Consider the following 20,739-nt stretch of genomic DNA (forward strand, 5'->3'; position numbering starts at 1 on the left):
CTTAAAATGCATTATTTCTCCAGTAGTGAGGAAGAACAGATATTTCATCACCAGGCTGACTGTGATGGCATTTCTGGTACCATTTGTAATTGACTCAAGAGTCTGTTTATTTCTCTGCGTGCTCATCCATGCCATCAGCGCAGTCACTGTCGATCTCTCAGTGAGTTCTCATGGTTGGTCCTTGAGGTTATTGGATGATGTTGGTTTGGGGCGGGCAGATCTGGTGGATCAGCTTTCAGGCTGAAAATCACATGCAGCTTTGTGTGTGTGAGACCTTCCCCAAAGCATCTTTCTCTTGATTCTTCTTTTGTGTATCGAAAAATGTCAAAGATAACCAAAGAAGCTGTTGTTTTAGTCTCTAAGTCATGTCCGACTCTTTGTGATCCCATGGACCATAGCCTGCCACCCCCCTTCTGTCCATGGGATTTCCCAGGAAAGAATGTTGGAGTGGGTAGCCATTCCCTTCTCCAGGGGATCTTCCTGACCCAGAGATCGAACCCACGTCTCTTGCATTGGCAGGCAGGTACCACTGGACCACCAGGGAAGCCCACTTGTTTGTTCACTCTATCCCTAAATCAAGGTTTATTGTAAACTTACAGAAGTCTTTCAAGACCCAAAGTCTTGTCAAAGGAGAGAGGATAGCAAATTGAACATCAGTTATTTATCTCCTGGCTTCAGGAAGAAATTGCTATACTTGCTTTGTCCACTTTTAGGGTTGGATGGGACTGAAATATTGCAAACAGAACCTCAGATACTGTGTCATCACCCCTACCTAAGTCAGTGTATGTCTGTGAAAAAATGGATGTTCTCTTGCAGAATCATGATGCTGTACTGGTACCGAATACAAGTACCAGCCAGTTCTTAGCACCATCTAATACCGATCAGTGCATACACTTCCTGATCATCTCAAAAGTGTTGTCTTACAGACACTGGTTGAATCAGCATCCTCCTAAAGCCCACACTTACTATTAAATTTTTTTTCAGCTTTAAAAATTAAAAAAATTTTTTACTGAGTTATAATTAACATATAATATTATATTAGTTTTAGCTGTATAACATATTGATTTGATATTTTTATATGTCATGAAATGATCACCACTGTGTGACCAGTTACCACTGTCACCACCGATTCTGTTCTGTTGCCACATCTCCACCTCTGTATTGAGATTGTGTCCCCGAGGCTTTCCCACCTTCGTTGGGTTTCTCTTCCTATTCACTAGCTTCTGAGGAAACCAGCTCCTCCGTCTTGCAGCACCGCTGTCTTGTCTGGAGTGTCTGTTTGTGGCTTTGTTTACCTTGTCAGTCTACCCTCTGATTCACATAAACTCAAATCGCTCCTCTTTGGCCACTGGGGACAGCTTCATGGTGACTTGTTATCCTTTGTCGATGGCCACCTGGTCTTTTCTCATTTCTGTCCTTCTAGCACAGTGGGAGTTACCAAGCCCATCTAGGATTCTGAACCTGGCATCCGCCATCTGTCCTGAGGGTGGACATTTAGGCATTTTCCAGCCTTTGGCTTTTGTAATGAACAACCTTGTGCATGCCTGTATTTTTGCCAGGTATTCTAGGGATAGATTCCTGAGTACAATCAAAGAGTAAATTTTTGTGGAATTTTGATGAACATTGCCAAGTTTCCCTAAAATTTTGGCAGCAGCTTTGGCAATTATTTCCCCAGAGCCTCACCAACAGAAAGTGCTGTCACACTCGAGGTTTTTTGCCAGCCTGATGGGTGAGAAATGGTAGCTTGGTGTCCTTCTAATCCACATTAATCCTGAGTCATTTTTCCATACAGTGGAGTTCAGGCTGAGATTCTTTGCCATTTCCTGAGCGGAAGTCTAAGAGCAAGAGCTTCTTCTAAGATGGTTAAGGATTCATTGATTTGCAGGATTCGGCAATTGAAACATTTTCTTTCTAGTTTGCGTGACCTTAACCTTTTGCCTACTTGAATAATGATGTAATGACAACAATTGTCATGTACCAAGGACTCCGTCGCATCATTTTCAGTCTGTACAGCAGTCCCACAGACCAGGGATTGGCAAACTTTTTCTAAAGAGGGAGAGGCCACATTTCAGGTTCCATAGGCCATACACTTTGTGTGGTAGCAGAAGGCAATGAGCACGCTTTCTTCCAATAAAACTTTATTTAGAAAAAACAGGAATCTGGCAGGACTGGCTGCTGGCCAGCCTTTGTGACCCCATCTCACAGGTAAAGAAACCTAAAGAAAACCAAGCAGCTACCCAGAGAGCTGTAGCCACACACATTGACCTGTGTTCAAGAGAAGGTCTGCCTGGCTTTCTATATCCAGCCACACTGAATGCTTGAATTGTAGCCTTTTTTTGGTTTTGTGTTGTTTATTTTTTGTATCCTTGTAGTTCTGGGAACATTGTCTTTAGTCTCAAGTCTTATCAGCTGTTCTCATTTTATGAATATTTTGAAGAAAGCCAGGGAGTAAAATTTGCTTATCATAATGCCTCTCTAAATGGATATTCTTCTGAATAGATGTATACGTTAAAATATTATTAAGGGATATATTGAGTGAAAGGCTGTATTTTTGAACTGTAGTCTAAGTTTGGTGAACATCCCTAGTTTTAGATGTTATCTTAAAACATCACCCTTTGTTTTCCTGTGTTGTCACATGTTTTCTCATGTAAGGGCAGGAGTTGTCTCTGCCCTGTATCAAGTGTCATGAAATACAGAATAGATATTGATAGATGGGGTTACTGTGCATTAAAGACCGTGTCATGCAGTGCTGTTAAACATGGCCTTGCTTGATTTCTTCTCAAGTTTAACACCATCTTTCTCTTCAAGGGAATTCCAGTTATATCCTAAATGAAGCTGTCTGGCCCTTTAGAGCCATTGTGAGAGATATTGATCCTTTTAGTGCTGTGTCCTTTGAAGTTTGCCCATCAGTCTGTTTGCTAACAGAGTATTTCAAAGTGGTCACATCTAAAAAAAAAAAAGTGACTGAGTCAGCCAAACCGCAAAGCTTTCTCCAGGAAAAAGAAAGCCAAGTTGTCCTCTGCTGTACATTCTATGATGGGGAGCGAGGAGGGGACCTAGGGAGTGAGCCTGCCCTTTTAGTAATATTGCCGTGAGATGCATCCTGATGAGCAAATAAAAGATCAGATAGAGGGAAACATGTAAGGACCTGATTCTGTGGCAGCAGCGTCCGGGAGCTTAGCAGATGTCTGAAAACTGTGTTTCATTGGTTTCCCCCTTTCCTGCCTGTGGTTCCTTCAGGACAATGGCAGCTGCTGGTACCCAACAACCCCACCTCCTCCCAAACCTCCCCAGCCCCACAGCCACCACCCTCAGGCTCCCTCCTCTGTCTTCCAGCACCTCCTGTCACGAAGCCACCAAATGTGTTCATGATCTTGTGTGGACTTACTGTGTGTCATTCTAGACCCTTGCTGCTGAGATGTACGTCTTTTCATTTTACACCTGCTAGTGCCAGCCCAAGGGTTGTCCAGTGATAGGCATTCAATAAATGTTTCATAAACAAGCATTTTATGAGGGCACTAATCCCATTCACTGGGTCTCCACACTCATGACCTGATCACTTCCCAAAGACCCTCATATTTTGATACTGTCTCATTGAGGGGTTAGAATTTCAGTAGGTGAATTTTGAGAGAACAAAAACATTTAGTCCATAACACATGTCACTAAGTCCCATACAATTGAAAGAAAAGTTAGATCTTATGTTTGAGACTTTTATATCCTGTGATATCATATAATCAATTTCATTGGACTTTACTCATGCAGCTGGTTAATTTTGCTGTTTTCCTTGACTGGCCAAAATACCTTGGTTATTCTTGAAATGGAAAGTAAAACCTATGATTAATATATTCACATATGTGTGTGTGTCTGTGTGTGTGTTTCTGTGTGTATGTGTGTGCATAAGTATATATGTGTGTATATTGTGTGTATGTGTATAATAAAAGTAGGTGATATCCATTTCTTAGGCTGTTGAGAGCTTTACCTAAGACTTTGACTTCCAACTTGGAAAGGAACTTTTTTTATTCAAGCACAATGACATCATTTACTAAGTATTTAGTGAACAGATCTATTTTTCTTCTAGAAAAAGAAAGATGTAATCCTTCATCCTTTTGCCTTCAAAATATGTCTGGAAGGAAAGATTTTCTGATTTGTAATCTCCAACTTCACTAAGTCAGGTCCCTAGGACTTAATATAAACAGTCTCTGAATGAATGAGTGATAAAGATCAGGTCCTATGGAGAATGGTGCATTCATGAACTGAAATCCCAAATTCCCAGGTGGTAAGCTTGGCACCTTGTTCTGTACAAAATGTGAGGTACCAAGCCAGAACGTTTTATATTTCATTAATGACATGAGCAAATGAACTGTGTAATAGATCTCTGAAAGCTTTTTCAAACCTTGGTGCAGACAGCACCGTGAATAATAGGAAGTTCACGCTGTTTGATACGGAGGTAAAATCTGGATGTTGAGTCTGTAGAATGGAATGTTTTGGGGAATCGTGCTAGCAGATACTCCCAAGCCTCGGTTCAGATTTCTCATTCGCTCTGCATCGTGAGGTCCTGAAATTAGCTCTTTTATAGCTGTAACTGCAGTGAAATGTCTTTCCCGCAGCCCAGCCAGTTAAACACCTCAGCTCGTGACCAAGCATCATTGCTTGAATTAAGAGACAGTTTATATGAGGCAGATTTCGGAGGAGCTCTGTGAGTTTTCCATCAGAATCCTTGGAAACCCATCACCCGCGATGAACAAAGTGGAAACAGTTCCTCCTGGCTCTTCTTTTTCCCCGACCTGTCTCTACACGCTCACAACCACACAGACTTCTAAACGTACACGAAATCTTGGAAGTAGCAAACGTGATACTGTCACACACCTTCCAGAGTCTAGTGGTTTCATTCACACAGTGATGTGTAAATGAGGATTCAGAGGACTAAGTGACTTCTTTATGCAGGACCAGGTTGCATTGTCTTTCTGCTTGTGAAGCCTGTGCCTCCTTTTCTCTAAGCTCTGCGGACCTCTGAAGATCTTATCACACAGCAGGAGCAATCATGTCACCTCAGTTGATCACGTCCCTCGGCGCCAAGGGGGCTCGGGAAACTGTGGTTAGGCAGGATCCCACTTGTCCTAGGCCGATGTGTTAATCCCTTATCTCACCCTCCCCGGACCATCCTGTACCCGCTGCCTCACCCACGACGGACTCCCTCCTGCCTCTGAGAGGCTCTGATGTCCAAGTCCCCCTTTCACACCCTCCCTGTGGTCACTACTGAGGCTGATGCCCACTTCACTCTTCCTGGGGATGGAGAAGTGGCCTGGGGTCCTGTCATCCAGAGAGCAAGTGAAAACGCTGTTCAGTGAGCAGGCCAGCAGCCCAGGGATCGTAGTCACCAGGGGAGAACAGGTGGAGCGGCCTGGGGGACCCTCACGTGGCTGTCCTGACCCGCCAGCCCCACACAGAGGGAAGGCTGTCTCACCCGGGCCTTGCAGGAAGTGGGTAGGTTTGAAATGTCCTTTTTCTGCTCTGACTGGCGAGATACAGTGACTGAGGAATCCAGGCAGGTCACTGCTTCCGTCCTGGAGTGAACGTGTTTCTGTGAACACGCTGGTGTCTCCCGTTGGGACATTGATGGACGTACGCTGTGCTGTGGGGGCAGCGGGGCCCGGTCCTCAGGCATCTGAGTGCAGCGCTAGTTTTGCCCTGAGAGTGGTGGACTCCAGCACATTCCAGAAACAGGAGCATAAGGTTCGAAAGAAGATGGCAGAGATGCTGTTCTGGTTGACTCTTCACTGGCGGTGGGGTGCCTGGGCTGAGGGCCTTAGTGGTCAGTGTCTGTCCCCTCACTGGCCCCCTGCACCCCTGGAGGGCTGTGTGTCCTTATCCACATGTTGCCTAAGTGACTTTTAGGGAAAAAAATTAAACCAAACAAAGCCAACTCCCTCTGTTGCCAGGCACGGGGTCTGAGGATGTGCTGCCCCCGCCTTGGGGTCCCAGGGCTGTTTCCCACTCTGACCGCCTGAGGCAGGCCCCACATCCCCAGTCCCACTCAGGCCGGAGACTGCCCATTGTGTGACCACAGTACCACCAAGCCCAGTTCCGTGGGGGCTCCGTAGCAGGATGGAGCTGCCCCCCCAGGTCCAGGTGCTCTCTGCCGGACAAGCCGGGGGAGCTCCAGGTTTCTGGATACACATTCTCTCTGGACAAACAATAGCTGGCTGAAGCCCCGGTAGGGGAGGAGGAACCAGGTGGGTGCTCCAAGGAGGGCCAGACTCAGCTCTCCTTCACGCAATTTCCTGCCGGTAAGGAGGGGCCCGGATTGTGGAACCCACACACATGGGACAGTAACATGCCGTGTGCCGGAGGAAGCTCCAGGGCCCAGCACATAGCAGGCACTTCCCTGAAGGGCTCGTTCAGCTGCCCTGGGAGGATGAGAACCTCATTCCAGCCTAAACATGAGCCCTTATGGAAATATTCAGTGCGACTATAAAAATTTACCATAAAAAAAATGATGATTTCTCATGTAAGTCAGGAAAGGGGCATTTATACATGCAGACCTGGGTGGCGGGGCGGGCATGGAGAGAGTGAAAAAGATGGGTAAGACACGCCCTATCCTGAACTGCTGACCCACTCTCAGTGGTCTCCCCAACACTCAAGGTCAACAGGGACAGCCTTGTGTTCATCAGCATCAGGGGCTGGAGTGTTAGGGACCCAGTGTGGGTGGCTGGCTTCGTGGTGGTGGATCCTGGGGGTCAGTGTTTGCACAGGGAGGGTCCTGAGAGGGGACCTGAGGACCGTGAGTAGGAACTTCCTGAGCATCCTTGGGGCTCTTAATCTTCCCCACCTCCCGAGAACAGGACAGAAACGTGCACTGTTCACATTTGCAGGCATGCAAACCTCAGTGGCCACGGCTCACTCTAGGAGTGTTTATTTTATTTGCTTATTTATAAAAATAATGAATCCGTGTTTAGAAGAAAGTCTCCCAATAACCTAGCTCCAATGTCATAAATCAGCGATTTTGTAATAGGTCTTGAACTGTTAAAACATAATTTCCCAGAATTTCAAGCACAGGGATTTGCAGAAGAAACCATCTCCTCCAGACCCGCATTGTTAATTTTATCCCTGCCGTAAATTGTTTGCGTGGGGAAGTCCCCTGGGAGAAGTGGCCAAGGAACAGCTCCATGGAAATACCGAGGAGAGATATTCAGGGACCTTGGGGACCACCTTCCTTCCTGGATGTGGAGATGTCCTGGGACCCCCTCTGCCATTCAGTATGTTTTTGGCAGTTACATGTTTATAGATGCAGCTGGTTTATACAGGGCATTTGTATCAAGTGCTTATTAGGTTTTCCTGCCATTTCTTTTTTAAAAAAAATTATTTGTTTCTAATTGGAGGATAATTGCTTTACAATGTTGTGATGGTTTCTGCCATATATCAACGATGAATCAGCCATCGATATACGTATGTCCCCTCCCTCCCACCTCCCACCCCATCTCACCCATCCAGAGTGTCACAGAGCACTGGGTCAAGCTCCCTGCGCTATACAGCAGATTCCTATTGGCTGTCTGTTTTACACACGGTAGTGTATATATGTTTCAGTGCTGCTCTGTTCATTTTTTCCCACCTTCTCCATCCCCCAGTGTGTCCATCCGTCTATTCTCTATGTCTGTGTCTCCACTGCTACCCTGCAGTTAGGTTCACCAGTACCATCTTTCTAGATTCCATATATATGCGTTAATACATGATACTTGTTTTTCTCTTTCTAACTTACTTCACTCTATAATAGGCTCTAAGTTCATCTACCTCATTAGAACTGACTCAAATTCATTCCTTTTTATGCCAGAGTAATATTCCATTCTGTTCATGTACCAAAGCTTCTTTATCTGTCAATTACATTGTCTCAGATTTGGGGTTTCCTCTAAAGTTACCCTTGCCACTCACTCTGCGTTTCTCCAGTTTTTCCCTCATCAGGTTTACTGGGGTGTAATTTATAGCCTGGGAAATTCTCCCCTCTTTAGGTGTGTCATTCTATGACTTTGACAACCTGGGTAGCCATGTCATCACCTCCATTTCAAGATTTATAATATTTTTACCATTCTGGAAAGTCTCCTTCGGCCCCTTTGTCATCAATCCCTTTCCTCCCCCAGCCCCCAGCAATCACTGATCAGAGTTCTCTTTCTCTGGTTTCACCTTTTCCAGGTTGTCATGTGAATGGACTCATAGTTTGTGCCTTTCATATCTGGCTTCTTTCACTTAACATAATACTTCTTGGGTTCAACCATAGAAGTTGAAAGCATCCTTACTTTCATTGTAAATTGTATTCCATTGTATAGATAACTGCAAATTATCCAGGGAGCAGCTGGTAGGTGTTTGGCATGTTTTCAGCTATTGGTGATTATGAATGAAGCTGCTCTAAACCTTTACCTACAGATCTTTGTGTGGACAAATTTGTGTGATATGTCCCTTGATTATGTCCTCTGCCTTCAGCCTCTTTAGTTAGTGGGCCCTAAATTACTCAAAGTGCTTTCTGAACAAACTTTGAAAACTCAATCACATTTTAGCCATACAGAGAAGTGTATGTAGAAAGATGCTTTGGTGATTCTGTTCACAGTGTGGGCCAAGACACTATAATTTTTGCTTCACAAATTTTTATTTTCATTTATTGGATTTACTGAGCATAGGGTGCATCTTTGGACAGGTAAAAATTCAGAGTTTTTTTAAAAATTTGTTTGATTAACATTTTATTCCTGAGCAATTTTGATTTGTTTCAGAGCTTAGTGTTTCTAATTTGTTAAGATGTGCTTGAGGATGGATCTTCAACCTTCACATGCAATTTCAAACTCCAGTATGCTCTGAACACTTGGTATTTTAGCTTGATTTCTCAGTGGCAAAAACCTGACCTGAACTGACCTGGGAGCCGGGGGGAGAGCACTGCATTGAGTATGAAGGGATGAGGTATGTGTGCTGGGGGAGGGGGCACTGCCCACGAGCCTGCTGCCACAGTTACATCGTCTGGTGAGGCACCTTCCTGACATCTGGAAAAGTATGAACATTGCAAGACACTCAGCTCCAAGAGATTTGGAGGAAGGATCTGTTTTTTCTCCATCTGTCTTCTGCACAACTGCCCCCTAGCTGTTTGATGGAACCGAGCTGTGCTAGATAGTGAGTCTGAAGCTTTTTTTTTCACTGTGACTACACCTGTGCACTTTATGCCACTACCAAATACAATGCAAATACATCTATTTTCCAAAGCAATAGCTCCTCTTTCTGCATGCAGTGTACTCCTCTCTTCCTTTGCTGCGTTCATGAAAAAGAAAATGCTGGCTGGTGCCGCTGCATTTATTTGATTACAAACTGGTTAGTCGTGGCTGCAGCTGAGAGAGCCATGAGCTGCAGGTGATGCTCAGCCAGGAGGGAGACTGGAGGTCTGTGTCCGCTTCGCTGTGCCCTGGCCCACGGGGATGACAGACGCTTATGTGTCGTGGCATTTGCGGGCTGTCATAGTAACACATGAGGCCTGCTTTACCACAGAAATGGCGCGTGCAGGTTCGACTCAAAATCTTTGCAGTTCAGGTCAAGCAGAGGGAACCCTGAGACTGTGTCTTCCAGTCACCTGGAGTGAATCACCCAGCTCCAGAGAGAGTAGACTAGATTCTACTCACCTCCTGTGTTTCAGTCGTTCACAGGGCCGTGCAAACCAGAGGATCACCATGGGGTGGTCTGGTGGAGGGAGTGAGTGTGAGACAAATGTATTTCAGGCGCTGGACTGTGCACAACTGTTGACACTGCTGGGGAAATGAGGGGTCCCAGAAGAAAGAGGAAGTGAACCAGTCTGCACTGGTGCTGAAGTGGGGCCCCGATGAGACTCAGGGAGGGTCCCTGGGGCAGCCCTGTCCCTGTGCAGCTCCCCTGCTGTGGGACGGTGACCAAGCATCAGTGCCTAGGCTCCAGAGGCCACCGGAAGACCAGGTACAACCATCTCAGTAGTTCATATTCATCTAAATAATGCTCATTTGCATTTTAATTGTTTTATTGGAATTCAATTGAATTTGACCTTCCTACCAACTCTGGGAACCAAAGGACTGGCTCCCAAAGGAGTGGCATGAATGGGGTTGTTCTTTTCCAGCTTCTGAAGGTAACAGCATTTGTATTTGTTCCTAAGTCTGCTTTTTCAGCCCTACGTGAAATTCCAACACTCCTTCTTTCAGCCATACCTGGAATTCCAACACTCTTCCTCTTTCCTGGCCCCTTCTCAATTTCCCTGCCTCTTTATTTTGAATTTTCTGAGTCAAAATGAAACCTGACAGTTGAGAAGACTCTGAGAAGTCATTTTGTTGGTGATAAACTGAGACTTACAAAAGCAAAGTGGGTTGCCTGTGAACATCCACCCTAGCCTCACTGCTTCCCTGGACTTGGATGGGAGGATGGTAATTGAGTTTGACCAAATATAATCATGGCTGACACTGCAGCAGTTGGTCATTTTCTTTCCCAGGCAGGTAATTGACTTTGTATTTTCATGATACGTTCTACACGAGGAATTCTGAATAGTATGACACTTCTGATTTTTAAAAATAATATGAAATATTAAAAATACACTTTTGTGCATGCCAACCAGCTTTCAAAGTTAAGAACCTAGGTGCTGCAACACAGGTGACCATCCAGAGACATGTTTGTCGCTTTCATGGAGTTCTTTATGGGTGAGTCCGTAAGTGATCAATATTCAGTATGCTTGCTACTTCTTTTTTTTTTTCTCTCAATATTATGTTTGTGAGATGCTTCATGTTTATTGGTGTAGATCCAGGTTGCATGTACATTTGCACTGACTTACTGACTCACAGTGTTTTATGGCTACATTTTCTTTCCTCTTGATGGATAAGGAGTTTTTTTTCCCCCAGTTTCCAGCTTCCTAGACTCCCTTCCAAGAGGAATAATCACCCTGCACAAATAGGATCGTGTGACTGTAACCAGGTTGGAGAGGAAGTGTCTGCCTGTTGAAGAGAAATGAGGTTTTAAGTTGTTTAGCTTGTGCTTTTCTATACGGAAAATGTAACTGAGCTGAGCCCGGAAAGTCACGCGATCTAGGATAACGTTTTATGGGGAAATGTATACATCAATCTGCTTAATTTATTAGAACAGGGCTTCTACGCATTACCTGGTCAGCCTGATTTCAAGCACAGAATTTACTGGAAATAAAATTTGATTTGTTGGGCTTCCCTGGTGGCTCGGTGGATAAAAATCCGCTTGCCAATTCTGCCAATGGAGACATGGTTTCAATCCCTGATGTGGGAAGATCCCACAGGCTGCAAAGCAACTAAGCCTGTGCACCGCAACTACTGAACCTGTGCTCTAGAGCCTGGGAGCCAAAACTACTTCTGAAGCCCACTCACCCTAGAGCCTGTGCTCTGCAATAAGAGAAGCCACTGCAATGAGAAGCCCGGGCCACCACAACTAGAGACTAGCCCCCGATCTCTGAAACTAGACAAAACCCATGCAGCAACAGAGACCCAGTGCAACCAAAAATAAATTAATTAATTACACTATTAAAACATTTTAATTGTTATTAAATGCTCTGAAATGAACACTGACAATTCATTTACAGAGCCTCCTGTAAATATTTATACTCTGTGCAGTCCCTGACCATCTGACTTACTCCATGGACTTTAGCCAACATACATGAGAAGAAATCTCTCGCTCTGCCCCTCCAGCCAAGACCTCTCTCCGGCACAAACCCCACGTGGCTTCCAGGGTGACCTGTCATGTCCGTACCACACCTCACCCTCACCATGGAAAGGCCACCTCCCAGCCCCACTTCCTGCGACCAGATCGTGACTTTCTTCATGGTCTCAGTCCCATGGTGATGGTGGAGAGTCCTTTGCTCCAAACCTTTCAGCCCTTCTGGTTGTGCAGATGCTTCACCAGAGTCCGAGTCCAGCAAGGAGGACCTGGCCACAACACCTCTTCCTGATTTATCTCTGCGTTTAAGACAAACTTCCATGACCAACACTCGGTGCTCAGGGAGAGGGCCTGGCACTCGATAGAGACATAATAAATATTTTTGGAATAAATAAAAAATCTGACCAAATCAAGCCATTTCATGTTCATTGGATACAATTAATAGTTCTTGTTCTTGAAATGTTTTCTCTGGTGTATGCAAAAAGTACATATATATTTTTAATGGTTTATAGTTTCCAATTGTGACCATTAGATTAACTCACATCCAAAGAATTGAGATGTTACTCATCAACCTCTGGTCCTCAGGCACTCCACAGACACTAGTGACTGTCCCGCCCTTTGTACTTTATCTTCCCTGAACTGAATTACGGGGATCTTTGTGGCAGACACCTGATCTAATTCTTCAGCAAGACTTTGCACAAACTATTATCATAGGAAAGAAAGAGTAAATATTTGGAGATAGCATTAATTCTGCTAGCCTGTATTCAGAGCACACACTATACCACATGTACACACACACACACACACACAAATATTATATATATATATATATATAGTCCTCTTGGATATAGAGATTCACAAATAAGTGAGCAACATAAAGTGTTAGGGGTCTAAAGGAAACAGATGGTGGGCTTTGCGGTGGAGATGAGGGAGGTGAGTCTTGACTGATGAGGATGACGTGGAAGTGTGTGTGAGGAGGGCTTTGTGGTCCCAGGGAAAAGACTATACTCTGACTCAGAGGGACAAACACTTGCCTGTCCTTAGATGTGCAGCCAGCATGGCTGGAATTTGAGGTCTGAGGAAGTCTTAGCAAGAGACAAGGCACACACATCTGTAATACAGAGGCCTCATAGGTGAGCTTGGGAATATGGACCTTTATCATCGCTGGTCCAGTGAGCAAGCCCAGACTATGTTTCTAAAAGTTCAGCTCAGCCTGATTGGCAGAGGGGACACCCCAAGGCAAAATGACAGTCATTCAGAAGAGGAGGTGGTGAAGGGAGACGTGTGGAGATATGGTCAGACACTGGGTAGAGACATCTCATAGGAAGATGGGTATCTGCAGATGGTCTTGGGGACCTGCTGGGACCGAATGAGCAGCTTTGTGAATTGTCATGCACTATTCTAGTGTCTTTCAGTCTGTCCCAAGAGCAGGTGGACACTTGGGAGAGGGGGTGGACACTTGGGAGATGGGGGGGACATCTGGGAGAGGGGATGAGGGAAAGAAATCAGGTGTTGCTGGCACTGTAGCTCAGTTCAGTTCAGTCGCTCAGTCGTGTCCAACTCTTTGTGACTCCATGAATTGCAGCACGCCAGGCCTCCCTGTCCATCACCAACTCCTGGAGTTTACTCAAACTCATGCCCATCGAGTCGGTGATGCCATCCAGCCATCTCATCCTCTGTCGTCCCCTTCTCCTCCTGCCCCCCCCAAATCCCTCCCAGCATCAGGGTCTTTTCCAATGAGTCAACTCTTCGCATGAGGTGGCCAAAGTATTGGAGTTTCAGCTTCAGCATCAGTCCTTCCAATGATCACCCAGGACTAATCTCCTTTAGTCTGGTTGGATCTCTTTAGACTGGTTGGATCTCCTTGCAGTCCAAGGGACTCTCAAGAGTCTTCTCCAACACCACAGTTCAAAAGCATCAATTCTTCAGCGCTCAGCTTTCTTCACAGTCCAACTCTCACATCCATACATGACCACTGGAAAAACCATAGCCTTGACCAGATGGACCTTTGTTGGCAAAGTAATATCTCTGCTTTTTAATATGCTGTCTAGGTTGGTCATAACTTTCCTTCCAAGGAGTAAGTGTCTTTTAATTTCATGGCTGCAGTCACCATCCACAGTGATTTTGGAGCCCCCAAAAATAAAGTCTGACACTGTTTCCACTGTCTCCCCATCTATTTCCCATGAGGTGATGGGACCAGATGCCATGATCTTAGTTTTCTGAATGTTAAGCTTTAAGCCAACTTTTTCACTCTCCTCTTTCACTTTCATCAAGAGGCTTTTCAGTTCCTCTTCACTCTCTGCCATAAGGGTGGTGTCATCTGCATATCTGAGGTTATTGATATTTCTCCCAGCAATCTTGATTCCAGCTTGTGCTTCTTCCAGCCCAGTGTTTCTCATGATGTATTCTGCATATAAGTTAAATAAGCAGGGTGACAATATACAGCCTTGACGTACTCCTTTTCCTATTTGGAACCAGTCTGTAGTTCTATGCCCAGTTCTAACTGTTGCTTTCTGACCTGCATAGAGGTTTCTCAAGAGGCAGGTCAGGTGGTCTGGTATTCCCATCTCTTTCAGAATTTTCCACAGTTTATTGTGATCCACACAGTCGAAGGCTTTGGCGTAGTCAATAAAGTAGAAATAGATGTTTTTCTGGAACTCTCTTGCTTTTTCAATGATCCAGCGGATATTGGCAATTTGATCTCTGGTGTCCTCTGCCTTTTCTAAAACCAGCTTGAACATCTGGAAGTTCTCGGTTCACGTATTGCTGAAGCCTGGCTTGGAGAATTTTGAGCATTACTTTACTAGCATGTGAGATGAGTGCAATTGTGCGGTAGTTTGAGCATTCTTTGGGATTGCCTTTCTTAGGGATTGGAATGAAAACTCTGCATTTGAATGCAGAGTTCCGAAGAATAGCCAGGAGAGATGAGAAAGCTTTCCTCAGCGATCAATGCAAAGAAATAGAGGAAAACAACAGAATGGGAAAGACTGGAGATCTCTTCAAGAAAATTAGAGATATCAAGGGAGCATTTCAGGCAAAGATGGGTTCGATAAAGGACAGAAATGGTATGGACCTAACAGAAGCAGAAGATATTAAGAAGAGATGGCAAGAATACAGAGAAGAACTGTACAAAAAAGATCTTCATGACTCAGTTAATCACGATGGTGGGACCACTCACCTAGAGCCAGACATCCTGGAATGTGAAGTCAAAGTGGGCCTTAGAAAGCATCACTACGAACAAAGCTAGTGGATGTGATGGAATTCCAGTTGAGCTATTTCAAATCCTGAAAGATGATGCTGTGAAAGTGCTGCACTCAATATGCCAGCAAATTTGGAAAACTCAGCAGTGGTCACAGGACTGGAAAAGGTCAGTTTTCATCCCAATGCCTAAGAAAGGCACTGTAGTTATTAGGGGCTTATTCAAAACCAAATATATGAGGAATTAGTTACATCTAAGTACAATTTCCAAAGTATTCATTCATTGTGATCAAAAATCTAGACCAATGAAGAGACTCCAGCTCAGCATTTTCTAAAACCCGTGCCATGAGCAGTAGCTTGGCAGAATGTAATAGATATTAGATAAAACTTTTAAGAAATGGTTTGTGCTTAGGTAAATTTGGGAAGCAGAGATTTGCTTGCGAGCTCAGTTGCTTTAGCTGTGTCCAACTCTTTTGCGACCATATGGACTGTAGTCCACCAGGCTCCTCTGTCCCATGGGATTCTCCAGGCAAGAATACTGGAGTGAGTTGCCATACCCTTCTCCAGGGGATCTTCCTGACCCCAGGATCGAACCTATGATTCCTGTGTCTCCTGCGTTGCGAGTGGGTTCTTTTCCTGCTGAGCCACCTGGGAAGCTCAGAGGTTTACATAAACTCCAATTTATTGTTTTTCTACAGAACTTCTCAAGTTCTTCACTATAATAATAACTGTTGTGATTGTCTAACTGTTTTACCAGAGGCAGTTTTTTTGGTCATGTTTTGCTTTAATTCACAGTATTTCTGAGGACTAGCACTCTGATGAATGTGCTTCAGTAGACTCTGGTCTAGACAGCGAAGACGGAGACTGTAGTGATAATATGGTCCCCATGGGAGGTGTCAAGTGGACTCTGACCTGGTCATTGTCCACGGCCCGCACTGTCGTCTTCTGGAGGCTCCTGGAGCCCGTGGGCTGGCAGATCTCAATGTGCTGCTTTGTGAGCTCAGGCGACAGCAGCAGGTAACAGGTTGCCACCTCCGTGGCTGATGGATTCCACTCTGAGCTGGACCACAGCCCAGTCCTGGTTCTGGGAGCCGCGTTCTGTCGTGGCTGGGGAGTAATTGCTTTGCAGTTGGGGTTCATTTACTCTCTTCATGTTTGTGGGTGATCGAGTGTCTCCCTGGGGACCTAGGAGCACAAAGCTGAGGCTGTTGACTTGAAGCCACTGTTTGCAAATTGAGAGCCATGTACAGAGTGCAGGTTGGGGTTGGGGGCAGGAGGGCAGGCACAGCCGGCTCCTGGGTCCACTGCGCCGGGTGGGACTCTGGGTACGTTCCTCAGAGAACTCTCCCTTCAGTTGGCTTGGTTTGTGCTTCTCATAAAATGCCATGGTCAGTTCGTTTTCCACAAAAGAGCTGCAGTAATTTATCCCCCAAATCCACTCAGGAGAGATTGCCGGCTCCCCCGACCTCAGCCCCACCCAGTAAACACCTCCCCGTCCAGCCTGGCCTTCATCTCCTGGCCTGTTTCCTTGATCTCCGAATTCTTGTTCTGATGATATGAATCCTCCTTTGCTCTATCTGATCATGTTAGGTGTACTTGCAAAGTAGGCAAAACCTCTACAGTTTTCTTATGATGAAATCAATCATCAGATTTCCTCATTATGGATTTGGATTATGAATTTTATAAGTAATTATAAAGTCTAGATGAAGTTTTCACAGTATTATATGTTTGGATAAAGTTTTCCTATTTGATTTCTCTTACTCTTAGCCCAAATGCAAGAAATTTTCCGTTTCTTAAAATCTCTCACACAACCACGTGTGTTTTATTTATGGAGGTAAAGGGATGTCTCATCACTTCCATGTTTCTCTGTTCAGAGAAGATTAGAGTCGTGTATAAAACCTAGGCTTCTAATGGGGAGGTCCTTGTCCAGACTGTTTTTGTAAAAAGCCAGTCAGACTGGTCTGGGGAATTTTTCCTAGAAGATCCTGGATTAGGAGACTCTTCAGTTAATGAAGACTTGAGTTACATTCATTTTATGGTAACAAATAAATGGTAATATTCTAAAGGTGCAACAGTAGTGGACTAGTTAAGTAGCTACTATCTGACCGTAAGTGTGGTAAAGGTTTAAAAATCTTCAGGGAGTTGTGAAGATGTGAGTGATGTATTAAATGAGCAAATTATTTTCAAAAACAGTAAAGTATGAGGCTAGTTTTGTTAACTCTAAGATTGCGTGTATAGTAGTTTCTTATAGTTTCCAAACTGTTGAGTAGAGTTCCCTGTGCTATACAATAGGTCTTGTTGTTTATCTATTTTATATACAATGCTGTGTATATGTTAATCCCAAATTCCTAATTTATCCCTCCCCCTCACCTTTCCCCTTTGGTAACCAGAAGTTTGTTTTCTTTGTCTGTGAGTCTGTTTCTGTTTTGTAAATAATTCGTGTCATTTTTTAAGATTCCACATAGAAGCAATATCATATGATTTTTTAAATTCACTAAAATGTCAACACGGTTATTTCTAGGTGATAGAGGTCTTGCTATTGATTATGTTTTTACCCAAATACATCATATATTCAATGTAGATGACTATATATTTCATCACATAAAGTGTATTTGAAAAATATGTATCTTCACATGACATAACTTCATATATTCTGCTGCTTTTCCCTAAACAAGTTTTAGCTCTGATACACGTTGGGTCACTTTCATTTGAGTCCTATGTGATAAAGAAGACCAACAGTGTTATCTCTTTGGGGCAGAGGGGAGCACAGGATCCCAGTGAAACATAGCCACCAGGTCCTGCTGACGTTGGGACCAAATCTTCTGAGCTCTCTGTTAATGACCTGCCTTTTTTTGGAACAAGATGGAAGACAAAATCAACTCAGCATTCAAAGTAATGAAGGGTTCCTGTTCAAGGATGGTTTTAATGTCTCCTCTGTTTTCCCTCTAAACTTGGATTTACTTCCAGGGCTACTTGTGTACATCCAGTCTTTAACTGCTCCCACTGGATTACAAACACCTGTCTCTGTCCTGGACATGTGGCATATTTAATAACAGTTTAGTTCATCAGTACGTTTTAGGAGTGAGAGTTGGTTTCGGGTTCTTCATGCTATTTCTGAAACTCCCTGAAATCTTCCTGAGTCTTAGTAGATTGTGAAAGACTGGAGTCAGAGAAAAGCTTTCTGATACCTTCCAGGCAGAAACTGAGCATTCTTTGAATCTTAAGAAGATTCGAACATACTCTGTGATTCATACATACATACTCGGTGATGTATTCATACATACTCTGTGATGGTTTAACCATTGCAACATCAAAACAACTGAATTTCCTCCTCCCTTTTGTTCCCTCCATAGCTTAAAGGGAGCCGACGCTGGCAATGGGATCCGAGTGTTTGTGCCTGACGTAGGCATGTTCATCGCCAGCCTGACCATCTGGCTGGTCTGTAGGAACATTGTTCAGAAGCCAGTGGCCGAAGAGGCCGCGCAGTGTAACCCGGAGTTTGAGAACGAAGAGTCGGTAAGTCTGAGTCTGGGCCTCTTCCTGCTTTGATTTCAGGGGCTTTATAGGTTGTGACAGTGAACAGTGAGGCGTGCACAGCGCTTCATGCCCTGCTATGCTGGGTGGTTGCTTTGCACATCTCGTGTGGTCTTCACGTATGCGCATTCTCACCCACAATCGGCCACGAGGAAACAAGTGCGGGGATGTGAGGGCTGCCCTGTGAAACGCATTAACCCTAAGGGCCTGGGCCTGACCTGGTGTCTCATTACCATCTGCCCTTAGCTCACACTGGGAACCTTTCAAGTTCATGTCATGGCCCCTGCCCTAGATACTTAGTTACTGCAACGTTCTTAGAGAAGAAACACCTGGCAGTTGTCAGAGAAAAAAAAAAAAAGTAATTCTACCTTGAAGGAAGCTTCCAGTCTGTGCACCTTACCATCCTGAGTCAGTGGTTAAATCTGCATGCTTCTATCGAGGTATTTTTTAAAGTACTGCAGAGAAAAAAATACATGCATTTGGAAAAGTGTAAGAATGAATAAAACGTTTGTGAATTTTTAGCCGGATCAGGGGACATGTCAGATTTCACTCCGTGGTGAATTGGAAGCGGGAGACAGCTGTCACTCTGTCCCTGACCTGTTTGTTCTAATAACTGCACTTTCTCATATAAGTCTAGATAATAGTGACTTAAAAAGTAATTGATCTGGTAATTGAAAGATAAAATTTACAGGGGAAAAAAATCCTTAAAAGACTGTATTTGGACATTTGACCCAAGATACTTGTAAGTACTGAATGTTTCATTCATAAGCTTTGGCAAGAAATTAAACCTATAAAACTGAAGTTAGTTGAAATTACTAATATTGAGAATGGTAACCACGATGGCATCAAAGAAAGAAAGTTCTCAGTTATGGCAAATAATGTGTGTGCTTCACAAATGAACAGCATTTTCCCTTGATATTTATTAGAATACAACAATGAAGAAAGAGTGAATATGATTCCATAAACCTCTGCAGACTAGAAATGATGTAATTACCTAAAATCCTTGTGAGTAAAAAATACATAATCCTGTGGCATATGCATATTCTGCTGTTTTTAAGGTAAATGTTAAAAATGGTACATGGTGTAAAAAACCATTACAGCAAGGTCATAACTACCTATCTCTTGCATTCAAGTTCACAAACTGTACAACATTTGTCAGTGTCCTAGAAATAGATAGAACTATGAAGGTGATTTTTCTTCTGGTTAAGACAGAATTTAAAATTTTAACCTCTGCTTTTACATTTGAAATTTCTTTTATAGTATTTACAGTTTTGAAAAATCATCTGGCTTAAACAATCACCCTGTTTTTTCCAGATTCAGTGAAAATAAATCCATTAACTCAAGCTCTCCAGACTTAGGACGTTTCATTATTATTTTTTATAAGGCAAGATTTGTTTTCAGTTCTCCTCATATTATAGATGGAGGGTAAGGGATAGTTACTGTGAACTGAGTGGACTCTGAAGTCCGACTTGGAAGCTGTGTGATGTTGTCAAAATTGTTTATCCTCTTTCTTCTTCTGCAAAGTGGAGATTGTCCTGAGGACTTAATAAAGGGCCACCTGCTTGCCTCCCTCTGCTCTTCTCCAGTTTGAAAGGAAGTAGAACAATCACAAAAATGTCAAATTTAAAGCCTCTTAGAATGAGAGAAAGATAAGTTGGAGGGTGTGTTTGAGGCCAGCTCACTCAGTAAAGGACTTCCTTCCTTGCCACTGGTAACGGACAACCATGACTGAATTACAAAGCTTCCTACAGAAAGAACTTCTGTCTCCAGTTCAAACACTGTTTTGCCATAAAACTAGGAGAACCTGCACTGACTACAGAAGATAAGGGATGTTAGGTCAAGGTCACCCATCTGGTGAAGAAGAGACATGACGTCACTGACTGATACTAAAATCATGTTTCCTTCCTGATTCCTCTGTGTTCTCGAAGATGGGCTCGTGATACCTCTCTCCCATTTGAAATTTGTTTAAATATCTGCACCCTATATATTATTGATTACATTATTTAATGATAAAAAGGGGTAGATTCTCTAAGCGTTATTTTTGGGGAGCTTTGAAAATGAAAGTGTGAAAACATTAGTCACTCAGTCATGTCCAACTCTTTGCGACTCCATGGACTGTAGCCTGCCAGTCTCCTCTGTCCATGGAATTTTCCAGGCAGGAATACTGGAGTGGGTTGCCATGCCTTCCTCCAGGGGATCTTCTCAACCCAGGATTGAACCCGGGTCTCCTGCATTGCAGGCAGATTCTTCACTGTCTCACTCACCAGAAAAACCCTTAATATTGAAAATGCTAAATATCATTACTATCAAGTTGAGTTCCCTCTAGGTTAAATTTGTTTGAGCCTGATT

General features: G+C 43.9%; 1 protein-coding gene across 1 annotated transcript in view; it reads left to right on the forward strand.

The window, feature by feature from the left end:
* LOC110140923 (piezo-type mechanosensitive ion channel component 2) overlaps positions 1-20,739 on the forward strand; it is a 225,108-nt gene that overhangs the window by 116,343 nt on the left and 88,026 nt on the right. The window contains 1 exon segment of the mRNA XM_070464537.1: positions 18,210-18,372. Coding sequence (XP_070320638.1) covers positions 18,210-18,372 — 163 coding nt within the window.

This window comes from Odocoileus virginianus, unplaced genomic scaffold, assembly GCF_023699985.2.
Source record: "Odocoileus virginianus isolate 20LAN1187 ecotype Illinois unplaced genomic scaffold, Ovbor_1.2 Unplaced_Contig_27, whole genome shotgun sequence".
Classification (NCBI taxonomy): Eukaryota; Metazoa; Chordata; class Mammalia; order Artiodactyla; family Cervidae; genus Odocoileus; species Odocoileus virginianus.